The 21,213-nt window shown below is 31.5% G+C and overlaps 2 protein-coding genes across 2 annotated transcripts in view; both read right to left on the minus strand.

Annotated features, from left to right (window-relative positions):
- Nucleotides 1–20,067, minus strand: part of LOC126700437 (disease resistance protein RUN1-like) — a 60,259-nt gene extending 40,192 nt beyond the window's left edge. The window contains exon 1 of the mRNA XM_050398614.1: nt 19,807–20,067. The gene's annotated coding sequence lies outside the window, so the exon portion shown is untranslated. The remainder of the gene's footprint in view (nt 1–19,806) is intronic.
- Nucleotides 101–19,809, minus strand: LOC126699806 (disease resistance protein RUN1-like). Its single transcript, XM_050397780.1, has 5 exons — nt 19,216–19,809; nt 2,911–3,991; nt 2,378–2,593; nt 515–2,272; nt 101–325 (listed from the first exon to the last, which is right to left on the minus strand). The coding sequence occupies exons 1-5, from the start codon at nt 19,734–19,736 to the stop codon at nt 101–103; spliced, it is 3,801 nt and encodes a 1,266-aa protein (XP_050253737.1). The 5' UTR covers nt 19,737–19,809.
- Nucleotides 20,068–21,213: the final 1,146 nt, after the last annotated feature.

Raw genomic sequence — 21,213 nt, forward strand, 5'->3', positions numbered from 1 at the left:
CTATTAAGACATGTAAACTAAGAGAAAAGGAAATGCAGCAATTAACAGAAATTGAAATAAGAAGCCAGTGACTTACAAGCAATGAAGAGAAAAAAGTGGATTAGCCTTCCTGGTCACTCTCACTAGATTCCTCCCAATCGTGTAACTCGTCACCCCATTCGTGGTACTCACTTGATCCCTCAGAATCAGAGTCACCATGGGCCATTTCTGGGAGCCTTTCAATCTGCTTCGGGTGTGGTACATCATTAGAGCTTCCCTCTCCACTAGGTCCAGCCCCATTACAGTCATCCGAGCCCTCATAAAGAATGATGCTGTTGTTGCTTCTCTGACTCTCAGCCATAAGTCGTTTGATTTCAGCAATGTCTTTTTCCCACTGTTTCTTTCTTCTCTCAGTTCTCCCAGCCAGGCCCATATATTCAATGGCTTTCTTCTCTCTCTCAGCCCTAATTTTTTTTTTTTTTTTGAGAAGCCTCTCAGCCCTAATTCGATTGCGATATTCTTGGAAACTTTCAACCTCTTTCTTGTACACCAAATGAATTCCGCATTCCTTCACCTCCATGCCTGAACCATGGGCTCGAAATCTAATGCCAAACTTAGCGAATCCATTAACAACAAATATTTTCCAATTGCTCGTTGCTCTAGGAAAATAGACTAGCAAAAGCCGATCTGATAAATCCTGAAGCACTGGACACATTGCTAAATGTGTATCAATAATGTTTCCATTACATATTAAATAGGAGTCAAGTTGTAAAAGGTCGATGGGTTGACGACAACAAATCACACCACAACTAGCAATTCCCGCCAACTCATCGCACAAATGAGAAGGTACTTTAATATTAATTTCAGCCCCTATATTTTGAAGCTCAAACCACTCCGGAATTTCACTTCCAAAAACACGTGTGGGTTGTGGGTTTACAACCCCGAGGCTGAGCCCATATATATCTGCAATGAAGTCTTGATTGAGAGCCAGTTTTATCCGTCCTTTCGTCGGATAGGCAATCGAAATACCAATTCTAAGTCCGTTAATAAGAGGAACAGGCCTCTGCTGATATTGACTCTTTGGTAATGAATCTAATAATGGACGACTCACCTTCCGATATGGAAGCTTTGGTAATGATCGGAGACTCGAGCAATCTTTCAGATCCAAAACTAACAGATTACTTAGTTGAGCGATGCTTCCCGGGAGGTAACCAAACTTATTTCCACTTAGAATTAATTCTTCTAGACTGGGAAGGCAACCAATTCTATCAGAGAAACCATTGAGATTGCAATAACTTAGATCCAATTTGTTCAAAGAACACGAACCCTCTGATAGAGAAGTCAATAACATCTCCAAGGGATCGGGACTTCTTTGCATGAAGGAACCAAAATTATTTCCGCTTAGAATTAAATTTTCTAAAGTGGATAAGCAACCAATAGCATTGGGGATTGCATTGAGATTGCAATAACTTAGATCCAATTTGTTCAAAGAACATGAACCCTCTGATAGAGAAGTCAATAACATCTCCAAGGGATCAGGACTTCTTTGCATGAAGGAACCAAAATTATTTCCTCTTAGAATTAAAATTTCTAAAGTGGATAAGCAACCAATAGCATTGGGAATTACATTGAGATTGCAATAACTTAAATCCAGTGTCTCCAATTTGCTCAAAGAACACAAACTCGATAGAGAAGTAATTGACAAATCCAAGGGATTGGTATTTCTTCGCTTAATTCCACTGATAAATAGATTTTTAAGTTTTTTAGCAGTCTCAATCTCATCAAAACCCTCTAAACATTCAATAGCCCCCAAGATCTTTAGTAGTTTTGAGCATCCGGAAAGATACAGTTTTTCAAGGGAATTGAGATTTAAAAAGGTGCTAGGAAGAGTCATGAGTCTTTTGCAATCTTTTACATTCAATAAAACAAGACCCGTCAAATTCCCAATTGATGTAGGCAATTTTGTAATGGCAGTGCCATTTAAGTAAAACTTTGATACACTTTTCATATTTTCCCCAAATTCTGGAATACTTTTTACTTTTGAGCATTCAGAAAGAATAAGAATCTCAAGAGACTCCATTTCAAGTGTTCTTGGAAGACTTTTGAGGTTTTTACAACCTTTTAGATTAAGAAGAGTGAGCTTTTCATGAACTCCAATTGATGGGTGCAAGGCAAGTAAATTTATACAATCCTTAAGTTCCAATTCCTCAAGAATGGGGAAATTAGTGAAGTTAGGGGTTTTAATAAGTTTCGGAGACTTGTTCAATTTGATGGCTTTCAACCTCTCAAAAGACTGTTAAAACTCAAAAAAAACAAAACAAAAGAAATAACAAAAAGTTAGCTTCTACAAAATCTTACAGTTTAATGAAGCTTAAAATAAAAAGGATACCTAAATTACCTTGGCTCTGAAACTTGATGGAAACAATTTTGAAGGGTACTTACTCCAATCAAGAAATCTTAAACCATTAGGAAGATATTTGAGATCATTCTTAAGGTCAACATTGTCAATTATGAGGGTTTTTAGATAATGCATCTTTGAAAAGGATTTAAGATTCCAATGTGCCGCTTTTGGGTTGAATAACTTTAGGACTATGCCTTGAATTTCCTCTGTTTCCTAATAATCATGAACAAAAGGTATTAATGAATTGCAAAATGTATAATAACCAAAACTACGCTAGGTTAAACTATGTTAAAAAATGTAATAGAGAAATTCTATGGACACAATTTTTGTGCGATAACTATTGCCAGAATCTTAACCTATGCAACTGTGAATGGTAGAGAAAAATTGGTAGACTCATGTGAAAGTGATGGTTTTATCAACCATAGTCACAAATGTCATCAAATTTTTGTAAATGTTGTGGCAAATTGTAAGGTCGTCAAAGAACTAAATATAATAAAGTATTTATTCATGTTCTTTAAAAAACATCATACCTTATTCATTTCTAGCGCATCTTCAATGTCTTTATACAACCACAATCTACTACGCCTCAAAGGAATGTCAGGGCACTCTTGATAAACTATATCCCGACCCATTTCTCGGAGTAAATCATGCATCCATAATCGATTGCCTTGCAATTTGATGAGAGCTTTACCTTTAAGAATCTCTAATCCATATTCAGGGACAAGTTCAAGATAATCTAATATTTTAAAGATGCTATCTTGATCATTGCCACAAAAGAAACATGAAATATTGAGGAAAATTTCTTTTTCAAATGGTTCTAGTCCCTCATAACTTATTTTAAGTACTTTGATAATACCTCTTTCTGGAAATTTTTTTAGCTTGTCTAACAAACCTTTCCAGAAAATTTTATTTTTTTTCAACAAAGAGGAACCCAAAAGCTCAAGGGCTAAAGGAAGGCCTTGACAATAATGTACAAAATCTTGGGATAGCTTCACATAATCAACATCAGGATGCCCTTTCCCAAAAGCTTTCAAACTAAAAAGTTGAAGAGCTTCATCATTATTCAATGCTTCAACCTCATATATTTCATTTACATCATGTGTCACAAGCAAGCTCATATTTCTTGTCGTTATAACAATCCTACTACCAGGACCAAACCAATTATGTCCCCCAGCTAACTTCTCTAATTGCTTTAAATCATCTACATCATCAAGAATTAGAAGAATCTTTTTGCAATGTAACCTTTTCTTTATGATGAAAACTCCCTCATCAACATCTTGTATATCCATATCTACGCACAAAAGCTTTTTCAATAGTGTTCTTTGTAACCCATGTAAACCATTTTCAGATTTCCTTCTAACATCATGAATAAAACTATTAGCTTCAAATTGATTGGAAAATGTGTTATGAACAAATTTTGCTAGAGTTGTTTTACCCATTCCTCCCATCCCCCAAATTCCTATAAAGCGAACATCATTTGACGCTAAAGCTAAAAGTAACTTCAAATCCTCAGTTCGGGAACTTATTCCAACTAGTTCATTAATTTCGATTTTATAACTCAATTTATTTGATATCCATTGCACAATGTTTTGGATAACTTTTGCCTCAGAGCTGTAAAAAAAAGAGAAAAATAAGAAGTGAGTCTCACCTACCATGATGGGACACAAAATAAAAGTTAGTAGATATATGGCATTTAGTTTAGTTGGTCAAAACTGAAATTGGGACGCATAAATGTAATTGAATGCTTCAATCCAAACTCAAAAGAACCATCCATATGAGTGTTGTGTTATAGTTCATTTTAACAATTGTGTTTGAAGATTCCTAGATTTTACGTCTTCAATCATTATTTTGTTTTGCATCTTTAGATATAGTTTCTTATGAAACGTTTCCGTATGTCCCAAGATCCTGACCTTGCAATTAGAGTATTTACAAGAGATGGGGAAGAAGAAGAAACAACCTAAGAAAGGGAGGGAAAACGAGCAAAATAGTCAGAAATGAGAAAATTTAATGTCATCAGCCAATCCCATTGCGGAAAATTATTGCATAGTCCAGGAATATGCTCCCTGCCTCTTAGAGAAGGGTGGATCCCATGGTGAGTGAGACCCACCTCTCTGTGAGAGAGAGGAAGCATAGTTCCAGACTATGTAATAACAGCTGCCATTGCTTAAGCTAGCAATTGTTGGGTGCATCATAACACCCTGGGTCCAGCCCACACTTGATAAAATACCTCATTAGTGAGGTAGTTGGACAAGCCACAAAAGTCAACTTGCCAATTCCTTGCGCCGTGACTTACTCACTTTAGGTGTGCTGCACATGCTTGGTAGAGATATACTAGCTGTAGACCCACATGCATATGTGGGAATATATATAAATAGGGTTTGACTTACTTCCAGTATTTTTTTAATTAAAATTTTCTTTTATTTTAGTGAGAAACTGTTACATCACTCACTAACTAAATAATATGTGAAAATTAAAACTCACCACCACTTATTATTGTATATTTAAAGTACAAGGAGATGTCCAATTGAAAAAATACTGGAGGAAAACCAAACCCATATAAATATTATGTAATAAGGTGTAATATATAAAGAAGTAACACTTATACTTCAAGTATTGTCATTTATATCTCTACAAATATATCATTATATTAGTATTATTTTTTATTAATCTATACTACTATTTAAGGGGCTTCCCCTGTTTGGATTCCACATTTTTCATGCCTAAGATACCCTCATCATACCCACTTACAAGTTTTCAACCACCAAGGATAGATATGTAAATTAAAACTCCTACAATTTAAAACCACAAACTTACGTACGTTTTACAGTTTCTATCTCACTTTCTCTCTCTCATTCTTCTTCAAATTAAAGACTTTTAGTTTAGCTCTACATCATCTTCTTTTTTTCTTCATATTAAAGATATTTACTGTCAGAGGCTTCAACAAATTTTCAGGTTCTATCTTTTGCAAGTTCTTCTTTGTTTTCTTTTCTTTTGTTTATGATTCACTTTCTTTAAGTTCTACTTTTTTTTTTCTTATATGTATCACGTTAACTCTTTTTTTTTTTTCCCCTTCTTCTTTATTTTAAAATGTAATTTTGAAATAAATGGTTCCTTCATATACTCCACCATTGTATTTCTTAATGAATTGTCATTTCATGTTGTAGGTATTGTGATCCAAAGACAGGGTTGTCTTATGCTACAAAAGAAGTATTCAAAATCATTCTCCAACAGTTAAACAGTATAACTTCCCTTACCTCTTTTAATAGCCTTTGTTTACATTTTAAGAAATTATAACCATGATCACCTCATGAATAGATAGTGAGTTTTTTTTTAAAAAAATAAGGTCAACAATGTCCATCACTCTCTTATTAGGTTTTTAATTTTATTATTTCTTTAAAAAAAAAAAAGGTTTTTCATTTTATCAAAAGGTTAACCACAATTATCTATTTCTAACTGCATTTGCACTAAATACATCCAACTTTATCAAAAGGTTAATCACAATCATCTACACGTCTATCACTACTAAACAGCTACTAAATTTTTTTATTTAGAATGAATTTTTTTTTTTTTAATTTGTGTAACTTTTATGTATATCTAAATTATCCAATTAAAGTTGTCTACATCTCAAAAAAAAAAAAAAAAAAAAGGGTTATCCATCTCAAATTTATGGGCCCACATGCATTTGGTCATCAGGTGGGTTCAAGAAAAAAGAAAAAATCGTCAATACCAACGTGCATGTTATTAAAGAGAAGTTGAAAATTTTAAATTTGATAGTAAAGCAGTTTCTTAGGAGTAAAACATGGGAGAGTGGAATGCAAACAATTTGTTAGGAGTAAAATGTGGGAGTGGAATTCAAACGTGTTAAGGATTTTTTTTTTTTTTTTTTTAATTTGGAAAAAAAAAGGGTCGGCCAGAGTTTTTTTTTTTTTTTTTTTTTTTTTTTTTTTACAAAAGTGGGATTTTTTTTTTCAAAATAAAAGCGTGGTAGATAATTTTTTGTTTAAAAAAAATTATAACCATAAAAAAAAAAATAAAAAAAAAAAAAACGTTTATGATTATTGACTCATACGTGGTATTGATGATTATCATTACCAACATTTTCGGATAACTACTATTTTATTCAAATGTTTGCTTTATTCTTTTTTTTTTTTTTTTTTTGGGAGAAGAATTTTCTATTTCTATTTGAATTCAAATATTTCAAACACAAACTCTAACAAACTTAAGCTATTATCTTTAACAACATATACCTTCAAACGTTGGTTGGTTAATTAAAGTTTTTAAAAAAAAAAAAAAAACAAATACTTGGTTTAACCCTAATTCTTTTATCTCTCTCAGGTTCACGTACGCACAAACTTTTTGGATTGCATTGAGGAGTCATTGGAATGGAATATTAGATAAGTTTGGGTGAGAGACTTTACAAGAATTATTATATGTGTTAAACCTCACATAAAGTGGTTGTTATCTAAGAAACTGTTGTAAAAAAATTTTTTTTGTAATAGAAACTATATTTCTTTTGTATACAATTAACATGTATCTCTTGCCATAAAATTTTCAAATTAAGCTTTTATTTACTTATGTTATGGATGTGTAGTAAATGACTAAATTTTAGGATTAAAAATACTACATTTTACGAATAGACAAAAAATGATAACTGTCATACATAAAATTTGAAAAAAAAAAAAAAAAAAAACCCACGTCAACAACACCAAGAACGTGAGAGACTTTACAAGAATGAAATATTAGACTTTTAATTTTTTTCCCCTAAAATTTAGCATTTTATTTTTTTTCAAAATCAGATATGTTAGTGCCTAAATATAAGGATATGGATGGAGAAATTATAGTAGTAGTTTTATTGTAGGAGTCTTTCTTTTCCAAAATACGGACGACATTAAAAAAAAAGAGAGGAAAACGTGAGATTTATTTTGTATACAATTAACATGTATCTCTTCACATAAAATTTCCAATTTAAGTTTTATTTACTTATGTTATGGATGTGTAGTAAATGACTAAATTTTAGGATTAAAAAAACTACATTTTAGGAAAAGACAAAAAATTATAACTGTCATACATAAAATTTGAAAAAAAAAAAAAAAACAACAACATCAACAACACCAAAAACGTAAAAAAAAAAAAGAAAAAAAAAAAAGAAAAAAAAAAAAAAAGAATGAAAACTTGAGATGTTTAACGTGGGATAGAAAGTGGAAATTTTTTAAATAGTACATAGATAGAGAGAGAGAGAGAACGTGAGAGACTTTACAAGAATGGAATATTAGATTTAAAATTTTTTTCCCTAAAATTTAGCATTTTATTTTCTTTCAAAATCAATTATGTTAGTGCCTAAATATAAGGATATGGAAGGAGAAATTATAGTAGTAGTTTTATTGTAGGAGTCTTTTTTTTCCAAAATATGGAAGAGATTAAAAAAATAAAAAAGGAAAACGTGAGATGCTAAAAAGTAGGATTTTTAAAATAGTAAATGGATAGATGTGTGTTTATATATATTAAAAAAAAAAAGACAAAGTACAAGATGTAAATACTTTGAATTTTCGAAAATGAGAAAACAATAAAAATGATTTCATTTTTCATTAAAAAAAATGTATTATTTATTTCAAAAAGTAAATTAAAGATTAAATTAAGAGAGGAGTATATACTTAGTTTAATGCTTTGGTCTAAATTTAAAGTGCGATTTTGAGCAATAGTACATGACAAAAAATGATAACTGTCATATATAAAATTTGAAAAAAAAAAAAAAAAAAAAAAAAAAAAAAAAAAAACATCAACAACACCAAAAAGGTATTAAAAAAAAAAGGAAAACTTCATATGTTTAACGTAGGATAGAAAGTGGAAATTTTTAAAGTAGTACATAGATAGAGAGAGAGAACGTGAGAGACTTTACAAGAATGGAATATTAGATTTAAAATTTTTTTCCCTAAAATTTAGCATTTTATTTTCTTTCAAAATCAATTATGTTAGTGCCTAAATATAAGGATATGGAATGCGAAATTATAGTAGTAGTTTTATTGTAGGAGTCTTTTTTTTTCCAAAATATGGAAGAGATTAAAAAAAAAAAAAAAGGAAAACGTGAGATGCTAAAAAGTAGGATTTTTAAAATAGTTCATGGATAGATGTATATATATATATATTAAAAAAAAAAAAAAAAAAAAAACAAAGTACAAGATGTAAATACTTTGAATTTTCCAAAAAGATAAAACAGTAAAAATGATTATATTTTTCATTACCAAATAACGTATTATTTACTTCAAAAAGTAAATTAAAGATTAAGTTAAGAGAGGAGAATATACTTAGTTTAATGCTTTGGTCTAAATTTAAAGTGCGATTTTTTTAAATAGTACATGGAAAAGGTACTATTTAAATAATGGAGTGCATGATCAAGCAATATTGAACATGTAGGCCATTGATGAGTATTATGTGTAGTGAAATAATTTTTCATCACACCCCTAGACTTTTTTTTTTTTTTTTTTTTTGTGATTGGAAAATGTAATAATCCAAAATTATAATAAATGTTCTAAATTAACTCTTACACGTTAGCCATCTATCAGTATGTCCCACGTAATTAAGGGTATTTTTTTTACAGATAATTAAGGGAACTTTAGTAAAGAAGAGATTAAAAAAGTTTTAACGTAAAACAACAATATTTTTCTTTTCAGACTTCAACGCCTCTTTGTATATTTGTTTGATATTATATTTATATCCGGTAAAGTAAGAAATTAAATGTACATTCAAATCCTTTAAATCATCACCTCCACAACTCTCAACTTCTAAACTCACTAAGCCACTTCTTCTCTCTCTTACACTTACACACAGACACATAAAGTTACAAACAGACATTATTTTCTCATCCAAATTAACCAAAATGGCATGATTTTTTTTTTTTAAAGTGTGTGAAATTAGTACGAAAAATTTAATCTAATTTTAACTATAAATAAATGATTTTTTGAAATAAATTAAACATTTTCTGAATTATATTTTCATCATATTGATCTAACAAATCATAACCTAAAATAATAATTTAATAATTTTAAGAAGTGTAACTTATTTCTCCTATTTTACTAAAAATTTATTACAATCACACATATTATTACAATTCTTACATGTGATTAATTTGTTCAAAATTAGTTCACTTTAATGAGGTTTTAAAACACCCTGTTTGTGACAAGGAAAAATCTATTGATTATTGTGTATGTATGCGCAACGACCACCATAAATTTAATTTAATTTTATGTAGAAATGAGTTCGCAAAATACATCGGCGGTGAATACCGATGACATAGAACGTCGTCGAGAACAATGGAGATATTATGCTCGCTTGAGAAGACAACGAGAAGACAATGAAAGCAGAAATATTCGATTGGCAAGACGTCGTGCTAATTACTCAAGACAAAGGCAACGAACTTTAGGTGGTGATCACATTTTAGTGGGAGGCCCAACAAATTTAAATGAAGAAGATGTTGTACATTCTAATTCAACATCAACAAACCCATCACTAATGCCACCTAATCACGAGGATGGACGAAGTCGTCGGCTTACCCATATCCGTAACTTGGCACGCAATATGCCAGTTGAGCATAGGGCTATGCAAGAAGTCAGTGGTGAGATTATAGTTTAAGCTGTTTAAACATTCTTAATTGATTGGAATCTTATTATTTTGATAAAATCCGTAATCTCTGGCATGTTAATTGTATGTCAATGTATACTAATTATGCATTTTCATCACAAAAAAATCTAGGAGTGTGATTGAAAAATTATTTCTCCATACATGACACTCATCACACCCCTAGGTTTTTTTTTTTGTGATTGAAAAATATAATAATTCCAAATTATAATAAATGCTCTAATTTAATCCTTACCCAAAAAATAGAAGAGCCTCTGAGCACGCGCGTGAGCGCGTGCTCAGAGGCTAGTATTTTTTTAAGGTGAACCATATCCTTCTAACTTCTATTGTAGTGTGTTATATTTGCCTAATATACAACTAAACTTTATAAGTTTCAAATTCAAAATTCTCATCTCTTAAGGAATAAAGAGATTATCATGATAATCAAAACTCATCACAAAATTACAACATTATCTTAACCAAAATTAAAATGAAACCAAAGGAACAGAAGACATACTATATAACAATTTATATTCAAACAATTGGTAGGCATATTCAAATTCATAGTCATGTAGATTTTGTTTTGATATAAATTCAAATTCCTGGTTCCAAAAAAAAAAAAAAACTAAGTATTAATCCAAACCAAAATTATAAAATGGAGAGAGAGAACTTTTTGATGAGAATTGAAAACACACAATATCTAAACACATTTATTTAAAAAAAAAATCAACCTTAATTAAAGTTATAAGAAATAACATAAATTCACAGAGAGAGAGAGAGAGAGAGAGAGAGTACTCACAATATTTGTGTGGAAAAAATATGTATTGAATTAATGGAAGAAATTAATAATATCAAATTTATACAAAACAAAATGGGAAGAAGAAGAGCCAAATTATTAGAAAGAGAAAAGGATGAAGGAAGTGTAACGGTGAAGTTGAGAGTAGTGGGGGAGGTAAAAGGTAAGAAGGGAAGGGAAAAGAGAATGACACTCAATGTTGAAATGAGCTTTCAATCTAGACAATAGACAATTAAAGCTTATGATGGCATGTAGTGCATCACGTTGGCCACAAATAATTAATTTTGCAATAGACAATTAGTAAAGATGAAAAACTAAAAATAAAAATAAATAATAGTGACATGGCTACTGGTATGACTAAAAAAAAAAACGTAGTAATAATAAATGCTACGCTTCAGTTTTTAGATATATATAGATATAGATTTGGCCTATCATATTAGGCTAGAGATATATTAGCCCAATATATCTCTAACATATCTCTAAGAGCATTCGCAACCGGGATTTAAAAATTAAAAAAAAAAAAAAACACCTATTTTAATACCAAAAAAGCTACTTTCTTTATTTTACAATCTCATTTTATAATTCATCCAACATCCCCATTTCTATTTTTCACATCATATCCAACACTATTCAATTTTTTATTAATTTCACTCTCTCTCTCTTCCTCACCACTTGTCTCACTTCATATCAACCACCACCCTCACTGGAAATCAACCACCACAACCACAAAAACAACCACAACTAGGAGCAGCCACCATCATCACATAATACCCATACCAAAAATCAGATTAAAAACAAAAAAAACAAAAACCCACTGTGATACCATAGCCGCAACTTTCCACCACACCAAACCAACTCACCGCCACAATCCACCACACCATAGACCAAAACCCACCATTGCATGACCCACCAAAACCAACAACCCACAAAATCCACAACCCATAATCCACGACCTCCACACCACCACAACCGACGTATCACCCTACTACCCACTAGCAACCCACAACACACCCAACCTATAACCCAAAAAGAAATCCACCACAAGAATGCCTCCATCGCCGCATATCTAAGATAGAGAGAGAGAAGAGAGGGATGAGGTATGAGAGAGAGAGAGAGAGAGGAGATGGAGAGAGTAAATCAAAGAGAGAGAGAAAAAAAAAACCTAGAGAAATTAAAAGAAAGAATGGGTGAGTTTGAGAAAGATGTAGGCTTGAGAGATTTGAAGGAGAGAGAAGATAGAGTTAGTGAAGAGAGAAAGAAAAGCAAATAAAATAATGATTTTTAAGTTTACCAACAAGTTACAGTAAGTTGTATAAGTAACAACTTACTGTAGTAAGGTGGCAAAATTTTTTAGCAACCCACACCCAGATAAAGTAGGGTTTGGGTGTCTTTGTTACTAAAATAGCAATTTTGGGAAGTTTTACACCCCCAATACTAATGCTCTAAGACTGTAAGAGCATTCGCATCAGTCCACCTAAAATTTTTCGAATATTTTAGCATAAGAACCTACTTTTTCTATTTTGCATGAGTATTTTACAAAAACACATACATCAATTTATCTATTATACACACTCTTTTATTAAAATAATTTTGTTCCTTAATTTTTTTTATTATTTCACACCTACCCCCACCTAACACTCTTTCTCTTCTTTTCCTTGAACACAGACTCTTTCTTCTTCTTTTCCTTATCTCTATTTTCGCTGAATGCTTCTTCTTCTTCTTCTTTTGCAATTTGGGTTTGATTATGATGGTGATTTTGGGTTTGAAATTTGGGTTTGATTATGGGCAATGATTTGGGGCGGAGAAAGCAAAGATTTTGGGTAGAGAAAGTGGTGATTTTAGGCGGATTTGCTGTTACTGCTTCTTCTTCGGCATCTTCATTTTCTACTCCTTCTTCTTTTGCTATTTGGGTTTGATTATTTAGATGAATTTGTATATGGATTTGATGAATTTGGATCTAGATTTAGAATGAGTTTGATGATTTGTATAGATTTACATAGCATGTTGCTAGATTGAAGAGAAGGTAAAGGAGGAAGATGGTAGGGGAAGACAAACAATCGGATGAGAGAGAAAATAAAATAAAATAATCAATTAGAAAGCTTTAGAAAGCTACAGCAAATGTGTATATATGCATGGCTACTGTAGCAAAATTGGATATGCATATATAGTAATATAAATAGATTGATGTGGGGGCAAATATTGTACAAAAATATGTAAAATTGTGCACTTTTTCTATTTTACACTTACTAGGGCAAGTGCTCTAACAATGCTAGAGAAAAAGGGAAAGGCTGAACCAAAACATTAAGGCCATTCTACCAATTTAAGGAGAGCTTCAGTGAGTTCAGTTCCAAAAACTAAAGAGAAAAAACAAAGAAAGCTAGAAAGCTTAAGAGGTGCAATCCAAAAATATAGAGCGAAACATAATGAGAGTGTGTGAGAGGGAAACAGAATAAGGAGTATTTTTCTTTGCTCAAGCTACACACAAAGAAGATAAATTGGTGGAGTTCTCTTTAAGGATTTTGAGTGCTATAACCATAGAGAGTTGAAGTGTTCAGAGGAAGATCTTACTATTAGGTTTTGTGAGATTGTATTTTACTCCTTGAGATTTATTTGTTGTATCTCCAATTTATTGTGAACTCAAGTTTGGCATAAACTTGAGAGCTGTCATCTCTATTTTCATAGTGGAATTTTTCACAGCTACTTCATGGTTTTTCCCTCTACACTAGATGGTTTCCCTTGTAAGATTAGGTGTTCTTGTGTGATTGTGCTCCTTTTGCACTTGCCAAGATTTTGTTTCCATATATATTGCTATTGCTTGGTTATTATTTATTTTGATTCACACATAAACATTGAGGGGATTTAGTATTTTTCCCCAACAACAATGGTCATTATGTTGAAGTAATAAATCTACTTTATTAGATGTATGAAAATCAAAAACCAATTGGTGTTTTGGTCTGGTGATAAAGAGCAATTATCAAGATTGGACATTATATGTTGAAACTCTTTTTAAAAAAATTGCATAAAATATAAGAAATTATACAAACTTGACAAAATAAAATTGTCACACCTATCTACATTAACAATATATAATGACAATTTATAATGAATTATCATGTAACGATTTCAAAATATGAAAACTTATAAAATTATATGGATTTGCACACGTGTGTATGTGTGTGTTTTTTAATCAATAACTCGATATATTTGATAAGCCAAGTTTATTAATTAATCAAATTAACATGCAATGTACGTGGCAGCATAAACAAATCACCAACTAAAGTAAATGCAGTGGAAATTAAGTTGATACGGTGATTTGTTTTCAAATAGAGAAAACCTACAAAACAAAAAGCCCACCGGGTGAATTTAAGGTCACCACTCCCGAGAATCCATTATTATCAAAACAAGCGGTTATAAGTAAAGGAATCTCAGTATCTTATACCAACTTACAATTGAACCCTTACCCCAATACCTAATTGGACTTATTCTATAGTGACAATCTCTTTTTGTATTACATGGCTCCCAATATGTGACTAACCAAAAGATGCGTGGATCCCAGTACGCGACTTGATCATCAACTTGAGAAGGTTGTTGGCTGCAAAGATCTTCAGTTCATCACACGATGAAGATCATGAAGTTGCTTGGTCACAAAATCTTACGATGTACAAACACAGTAGCTTCTTCAAGAGAAGGAAGAACTAGGGCAAATTTTGTCTCTGGACACAATTTGCATGAACAAGACTTTGCTCAATACTCGTGTAACTGTGTAACCCTAGACGGCCCTTAAAATTATCCTTATATATATTTAGAGTTGTGAGAAAAGAAAGCCCAAACACATACTCATGGATTGGATGAAAATCAGAACTGAAAATCTGTTTTTCATAAATCTCAACAGATATCCTATCTGTTGAGCCTCAGACTGAAACAGCTCTTTAAGTCTCGATAGATATTAGCTGTCGAGTTTTAATGAACAATACTTCTTCACTTGATTCTTGGACAGACTTGTATGACTTTAACATTTGAACTTGAAACCTTGTTTCTTGAATCATTAAACACATCCTAAATCTACCCAATTACAAGTAAAGTGTGTTTTGTCAAATGATTAACCAATTACATAAAATGTTGACATATGTTCCTAACATGAATCACATATGTCCTAACAATATTCAAGTTATCTTTTTATTAAATTTTATTTAACTTAAGTTTCTTAATCATTCCATTAAAAAAAAAAAAAAAAAAAAAAATCTTAAAGCGGCTACTGCGTTTCGGTGGAATCATGTTGGGCAGGGTGGTACAATAGAATCTTCAATTAGTGGGAGTGTCACTGGTGGTTTTTAAGTATGTTTTTGCTGCATTGTTATTTGCTAGAATAATTTCTTGGTGCCGTTTCGAGAGAGCAAGGTTATACATCACGTGGGTCACTGCCTCACTGGATTGTGTGATAAGTCTAAAAATGAAAGTAAAAAAATAAAAATAAAACGTGAAACGTAAAAAATATTTAAAAAACTTGAAAGACTTGATTGACTAATGAGTAATGACTAAGAAAGTAAAGTCAAAAGGATGAGTGGGTGAGAGTAGGTCAGGTGAAGTTTAATTAGCAACAATAACCAAAGGGTGAGTTGTTGATTAATGAATAGGGGAAGATGAGTAATTAGTTTTTAAGTGGAAGTGTGAAACAAAAACAAGAAAAGTTCGGCAATAGAAGGAAAAACAAAGAAAGGGATAGATCGATGAGCAACCATAAAGAAAGCTAAAAATAAAAAAGAATAAAGAATAAAGATGGAGAGTAGCATGGTGTTGAGCACTGAGAAATAAAAAATAAAAAAGATTCCGGTTTCTTCAAGAATCGAGATGAAGAGTGAGTGTGCTTTTTATTTTGGCCTTTTGTTTTTGGAGATAGTCATTGTCTCTCTCTTGGCAACATTTGATTTCACATTTCATGTAAATTATTAGGAAATCTATTAATTCTGGATATAGTAGGGAGAGAAAGAGAGAGAGAGAGAGAGAGAGTTTGTTCACCTTCTGTGTATTTGGGAGATTGAAACTTTTACACTCTAAACTGCCATAAACAAGGGACAAAGCCAACATTCGTAGTGGGGTGGAAGAATTAAAAAAAAAAATTTGTTGGTGAAAATCCAAATTAGAATTCATTTAATATTAACAAAATATCAACAAAAGAAAAATGGAAAATTATTAGATACTCCCGGAGTACCATAAATGCGTAGTCCCCCCTCTCACATGAAAGGTGGGTCCCATCTTGAATTTAATTAGTGGGACCTACCATTTATGTGAGAGGAGGAAGTACGCATTTATGGTACTCCGAGAGTATACAATAATTTTCCTTCGCTTTAAATTATTGTGTACCCTCGGAGTACCATAAATGCGTACTTCTTCCTCTCACATGAATGGTAGGTCTCACTAATTAAATTCATGGTGGGACCCACCATTCATGTGAGAGGAGGGAGTACGTATTTATCGTATTTCGGGAGTACCTAATAATTTTCCTAGTTGATATAGCCATAAAACTTGTGCGTCTTCTAACAAAAAGACTAGTTATTGTTTCTAAGTAAATTAGAAGATAAGAAAAAATTCCAAAGCGGAAAAAAAAAATTACCATAATATTTAATGCACATAAACACATATTACAAACTTGACAAAAAAAAATTTAAAAAAATAAGGTGGACTGCTCAATGAAATAGATATGACAAATAGGAATAGGAAAAAAAAAAAATTAAGCTAGTAAGTTGAAAAATAATGACCCCAATCCATACACAGACAATTACCAATTATAAACTAATAAATTCTCATTATAAAATTAACTACTTTTTCTTTTTGTGTATTGGCAATTAAATAAGGTGTCATGACTTAGAGAAATTATTACATCCACCAAAGGATTACTGAAGTGGTTCTCCTTGATTTTTCCAACCAATAAAGCGTTGCCACTTATGCAAGTGGACATCACTTGATAATTTTTTATTTTTTATTTATTATATTAATTAGGAAATTGACTCACACATTTATATAGGTAACATCGTTTCATTGGCAGGGGGGACAAACTATTTTAGCAGTCCTCTTAATGGACTTAATAATTCCTCCATAGCCCATGTGGTGTAGCATTTTTTTTTTTTTTTGGTCTAGCATTTCTAATCTTTATTACCTAAGTGCTAAGTATTCCTTCCACTAGACAATCTGACAATGTAACATAAATTTTTATATAAACCTTCTCAACTTAAAAAAAAGAAGTGACCAAAAGAAAAAACAGAATATAAACTCAAGACAAATGTCTTTCCAAAAATAAAAAACACTCAACCTTATAACTTATACAGTCAGCCCCACTGTGATCTCTATCTCTACTAAATGTTTTTTTTTTTAAAAAGCAACCCCACTGCCACTACCCTTTACGCACTTAAGTCAGTCAATCAATACTTATTAAAAACAAATTAAACACCAAATTTACTAAAACGTTTGAACCCATATACAGCTGACAAAATGGCCAAATACCATCTGTGGCCAAAATATTTGGCGATCTACCACTGTTAATGAAATAATTAGGGATCTACTACTTTTTTAAAATGCGAGTTTTTGAAACTCGAGTTTGCCATGTAACTCAAGATCCATAAAAAATAAGACAGCAAACGCAAAGGCTATTTTTCAAAGAACTTAAGTTCCTGAAACTCAAGTTATATGGCAAACATGAGTTTCACAAATTCGAGTTCCAAAAGAATGGTAAATTTCTATATATTTCCAAAACAGCGGTAGATTGCTAAATATTTCGGCCAACAATAGTATTTAGCCATTGGCATATATACAGCATTACAGAATTTACAGTAAAGAGAGAGAGAGAGAGAGAGACTCTGAGAAAAATACCAATGAGTAAATTGGATGGCTAGTGGCGTGTGGGTGTGGCTTGTACTGCTATGCAGTAGAAGAGAAGAAGGCGAGTCTCTCTCTATTTGATCGTATCAGTATGAATTTAGGAATTTTCTTTTTTAAATTAATAGAAGTAGGATCTGTCAAAAATTCATGTTTTTGGAGGGCTAAAAAATGGGTTAGAGATCTACATTTTTGTTGTTGTTCGGGTTTAATTCTGTTGTTCATTCTTCATTGGACTAATTTTTGTTATATGTTTGGGCTCAGGATCATACTAGGGGGCCAAGAAGAATTTTCTTGGGCCTGATACTAAAAATCCATGTAAACATATAGAGTCTTTGTGTTCACTTAGTCTTACTTTTATTATATTTTTTTCATTCTTTATATATATATATATATATATATATATATATATCTTTGTGTTCACCTAGTCTTACTTTTATTATAATTTTTTTCATTCTTCATGTTTAAAGTTTTCTAACGGAGACAGCTTTTTTGACTTGGGTGGTAAAAGAAACATAAATTGCAGATAAAGTAAAAGAAAAAGAATAAAAGTTATTCACATTTACACAGACTTGAAAAAGTATGATATTAGTTGAAACTATGGTTTAAAGTCACAATTTTAGTTGCTTGTATAATAAAAGAAGTACTACAATTTAGTTAATCAAGCTCAAAATTCACTTATGTCAAATAATGTAAAGTCGTGTGAAAAATATATAGTTGTTAACGAACTAAACAAGTTAAATCTCGACTTTTTGAACAACCATGGTTTTATTATTTTTATCCCTTACTGACCAACGGTATTAACATTCTCCGATCCCCCCTACTAGTCCCTTTAGCCTCTTTGGCAGGGTGAATTAAAAAGAAAATGAAGAAATTAATATTTTCAATTATAATAAGTGTTTGGTGGGATCACGGGATCTCTTAAGAGAGAGAGACCAGGGAGGAGTAGGCAGGGCAGTGGCTCCAAGGAGTGGCAAGCTTCGACTGGTAATTTATATTAACCTGATTTATTTTGCATTTTATTTTTTATTTAATTTTTTTCTTTACGTATTTCGAAAATAAAAGATGAGAGCGAATGTTGGTTTTTCTTTTTTCTTTTTCTTTTTTTTAAGAAAGAATGTTGGTTTTTAATATGAAAGAAAGAGGAAAAATTTTAAAATGAAAAAGAAACATTAATATTTTAATGAAATGTTTTGTGAAATAGATAATTTTATGTAAGGTGTTTTTAAAATGAACATGTTTGGTAGACAAGCTTAAACTCATATTTTTAATTTTTAAACAATCTTACACATATTTCTATACATTTTTTTACTCACATGTCTTTCAAAAAATTACAAACAATATTACTCAAACTCTTCTACCAAACCAAACGGGCAAAATTTTTTTTTTTCTCAAAAAAAAAAAAACCAAACGGGCAAATAAAATGAAAAAAAAAAAAAAGAAAGTAAGTTTATACTAAAATAGATATAACTTTTTACACTTGCCAGTGCAAATGCTTTAAACGGTGTGTAACCGTAACAGTGTAATAAACACTACTAAAAAAAACCAATATGTGTACCTTTGATGTAAAATTAAATGCTTGCCGGATAAATTCCCCACTTCTCTTAGAGCATCCTTCCATTTCTGGATCTTCTCTCCGTCAATTTTGTCATCTTTATTATGTTCGGCAAAGGCTTTTCCAAACGGCCCAGTCTGGTTCCTCACGTCTGAGGGATCTACATGATAAAAGACGGGCACCACTCTAAGTCCCTTATTCTTTCTACTTTCAACAATTTTGGCAAGTTCATCCAAACACCACCTGGAATCGGCATATTTTTCTGAGAAAACAACGATTGCATACTGGGATTTTTCTATTGCTTGTATGAGCTCAGAAGCAATGACTTGTCCTAGTTGGAGTTTTTCGTTGTCTCTAAAGACGTCAATGCCTTTCAATCTCAATACCTCATATAAATGGTCTGTAAAGGCATGGCGGGTGTCCTCACCCCGAAAACTGAGAAAAACATCATAGTCCGAACCAGGTATTGAAGAAGAAGATGATGATAATGATGAAGAGGGTGTTTCGGAGCTAGTGGAAGCCATTGGAAACTTGGTAACTAGCTTGTTTGTGGAAAAGTTACAAAGAAAGTTGCAGAACAAAGAAAATGGAAACCTGGAAAGAGAGTTATCAGAGCTTTATGAGATCTTTCTTTCTGTAAGAAGAATGCCCTATGGCAAGGAACGTAAAGCTAGCTCTAGTAAGATGAATAGATAGAGGTGTAGGCAACGCTGGTATGCGAAATATGGACTGATAGGAAAAAGTTTATATAGATATCGAAGGCTTGCACTTGGTTTAGAACGCAGCACAGCAACCTGCAGTGTGAACTTGGCTTAGAATTTGGGACTTTAGTTTCGCGCATGCGGACCAACGAGCATGATGACCGGGAATAAAAGGAAGAGTTATTGGAAAATTGCTTTTTGAATCTGGTTGGTAGGGAACTGTTGTGGAAGTCCTTCCAAGCAGTTTCCCGTAAGTTTGGCGTGTGTGTATATATATATATATATATATATATTTGTTATTGTCAATTTTGGTCTCTATTATTTTTAACTTGCAAGAATATAATCTTTACCATCAACTCACTAATACGCTAAAAGAAATTAACTACAAATTGATTTCAAATTAAAAATAACAATGATCAAATTGATTGCTACTAAAATGTAGAGACTAAATTGACCATTAATAACTCCAAAATATAATGACTAAAATGGTATTTTGATATTAGGTACATTTTCATACAGCTTATAAAATCTTTCTATTATTTACATTTAAAAAAAAAAAAAAAGTTTCCATCAATACTATAAAGAGAAAAAAAAATGTTTGAGAGTGATGTACCGTTCTTTCTAACTATGATGAACTGGGCGTTCCAACTTTTTCTTATTCTAAGAATGAAATTAATTATCTTACTCATTAAAAAGTAAATAAACTAGAAAGAGAAAATTGATAAAAAGAAATATTTAAATGGGTCTAGGAAAAAATAAAACAGTCTTGAATAAGGGTCCATGAAAAATGAACTAAATTTTAAAAAAAGAAAGAAAAAAAAAAGATTTTTAACTAAAAGCATATATTAGTAGCATCATTTTAAGCAAGTATTCATAATTTACCACTAGGAAAAGAAGATAATTTAGTATTTCTACCACTTCACTCTTCCAGGAATCGTCCTAGCAAAATTGAAAGAAAAATTAGAGAAGTAGAGAACGTTTTGATGTGGTTTTTTCATTTCAAGGAGGAAGTGAAAGGAGATAAATAAAAGGGATGGATAGTTGTGAAAAGTGAAACTTTACAGATTTTGGAACTAAAATTGTAGTAGTGATTGTAAAGCTTAAAAAATTCTTAGAAATAATGCAAGATTCAAATCCTATTATATAATTACATTTTTAATTGTTAGAGATATATTAGCCCAATAACATAAGTCCGAACCCAATCCTATTTTGTATGTAAGTCAAGTCTTCCACTTGTACTAGAATTTTATTAACCACAGTTAATGTATGGTTAGTCTAGGGTTTAGTCTATTATATTTAC

The sequence above is a fragment of the Quercus robur genome, chromosome 9 (genome assembly GCF_932294415.1).
Source record: "Quercus robur chromosome 9, dhQueRobu3.1, whole genome shotgun sequence".
In the NCBI taxonomy this organism is placed as follows: Eukaryota; Viridiplantae; Streptophyta; class Magnoliopsida; order Fagales; family Fagaceae; genus Quercus; species Quercus robur.

Bases quoted from the DNA above. Each gene is read 5' to 3' on its own strand.
- LOC126699806 (XM_050397780.1), bottom strand. From the start codon at position 19,736: ATGGCTTCCACTAGCTCCGAAACACCCTCTTCATCATTATCATCATCT. The intron at 2,594-2,910 runs GTATGATGTTTT...CATGATTATTAG, and splicing joins ATGCGCTAGAAATGAATAAG to GAAACAGAGGAAATTCAAGG. The intron at 326-514 runs GTTGAAAGTTTC...GCTGAGAGTCAG, and splicing joins ATTTGGTGTACAAGAAAGAG to AGAAGCAACAACAGCATCAT.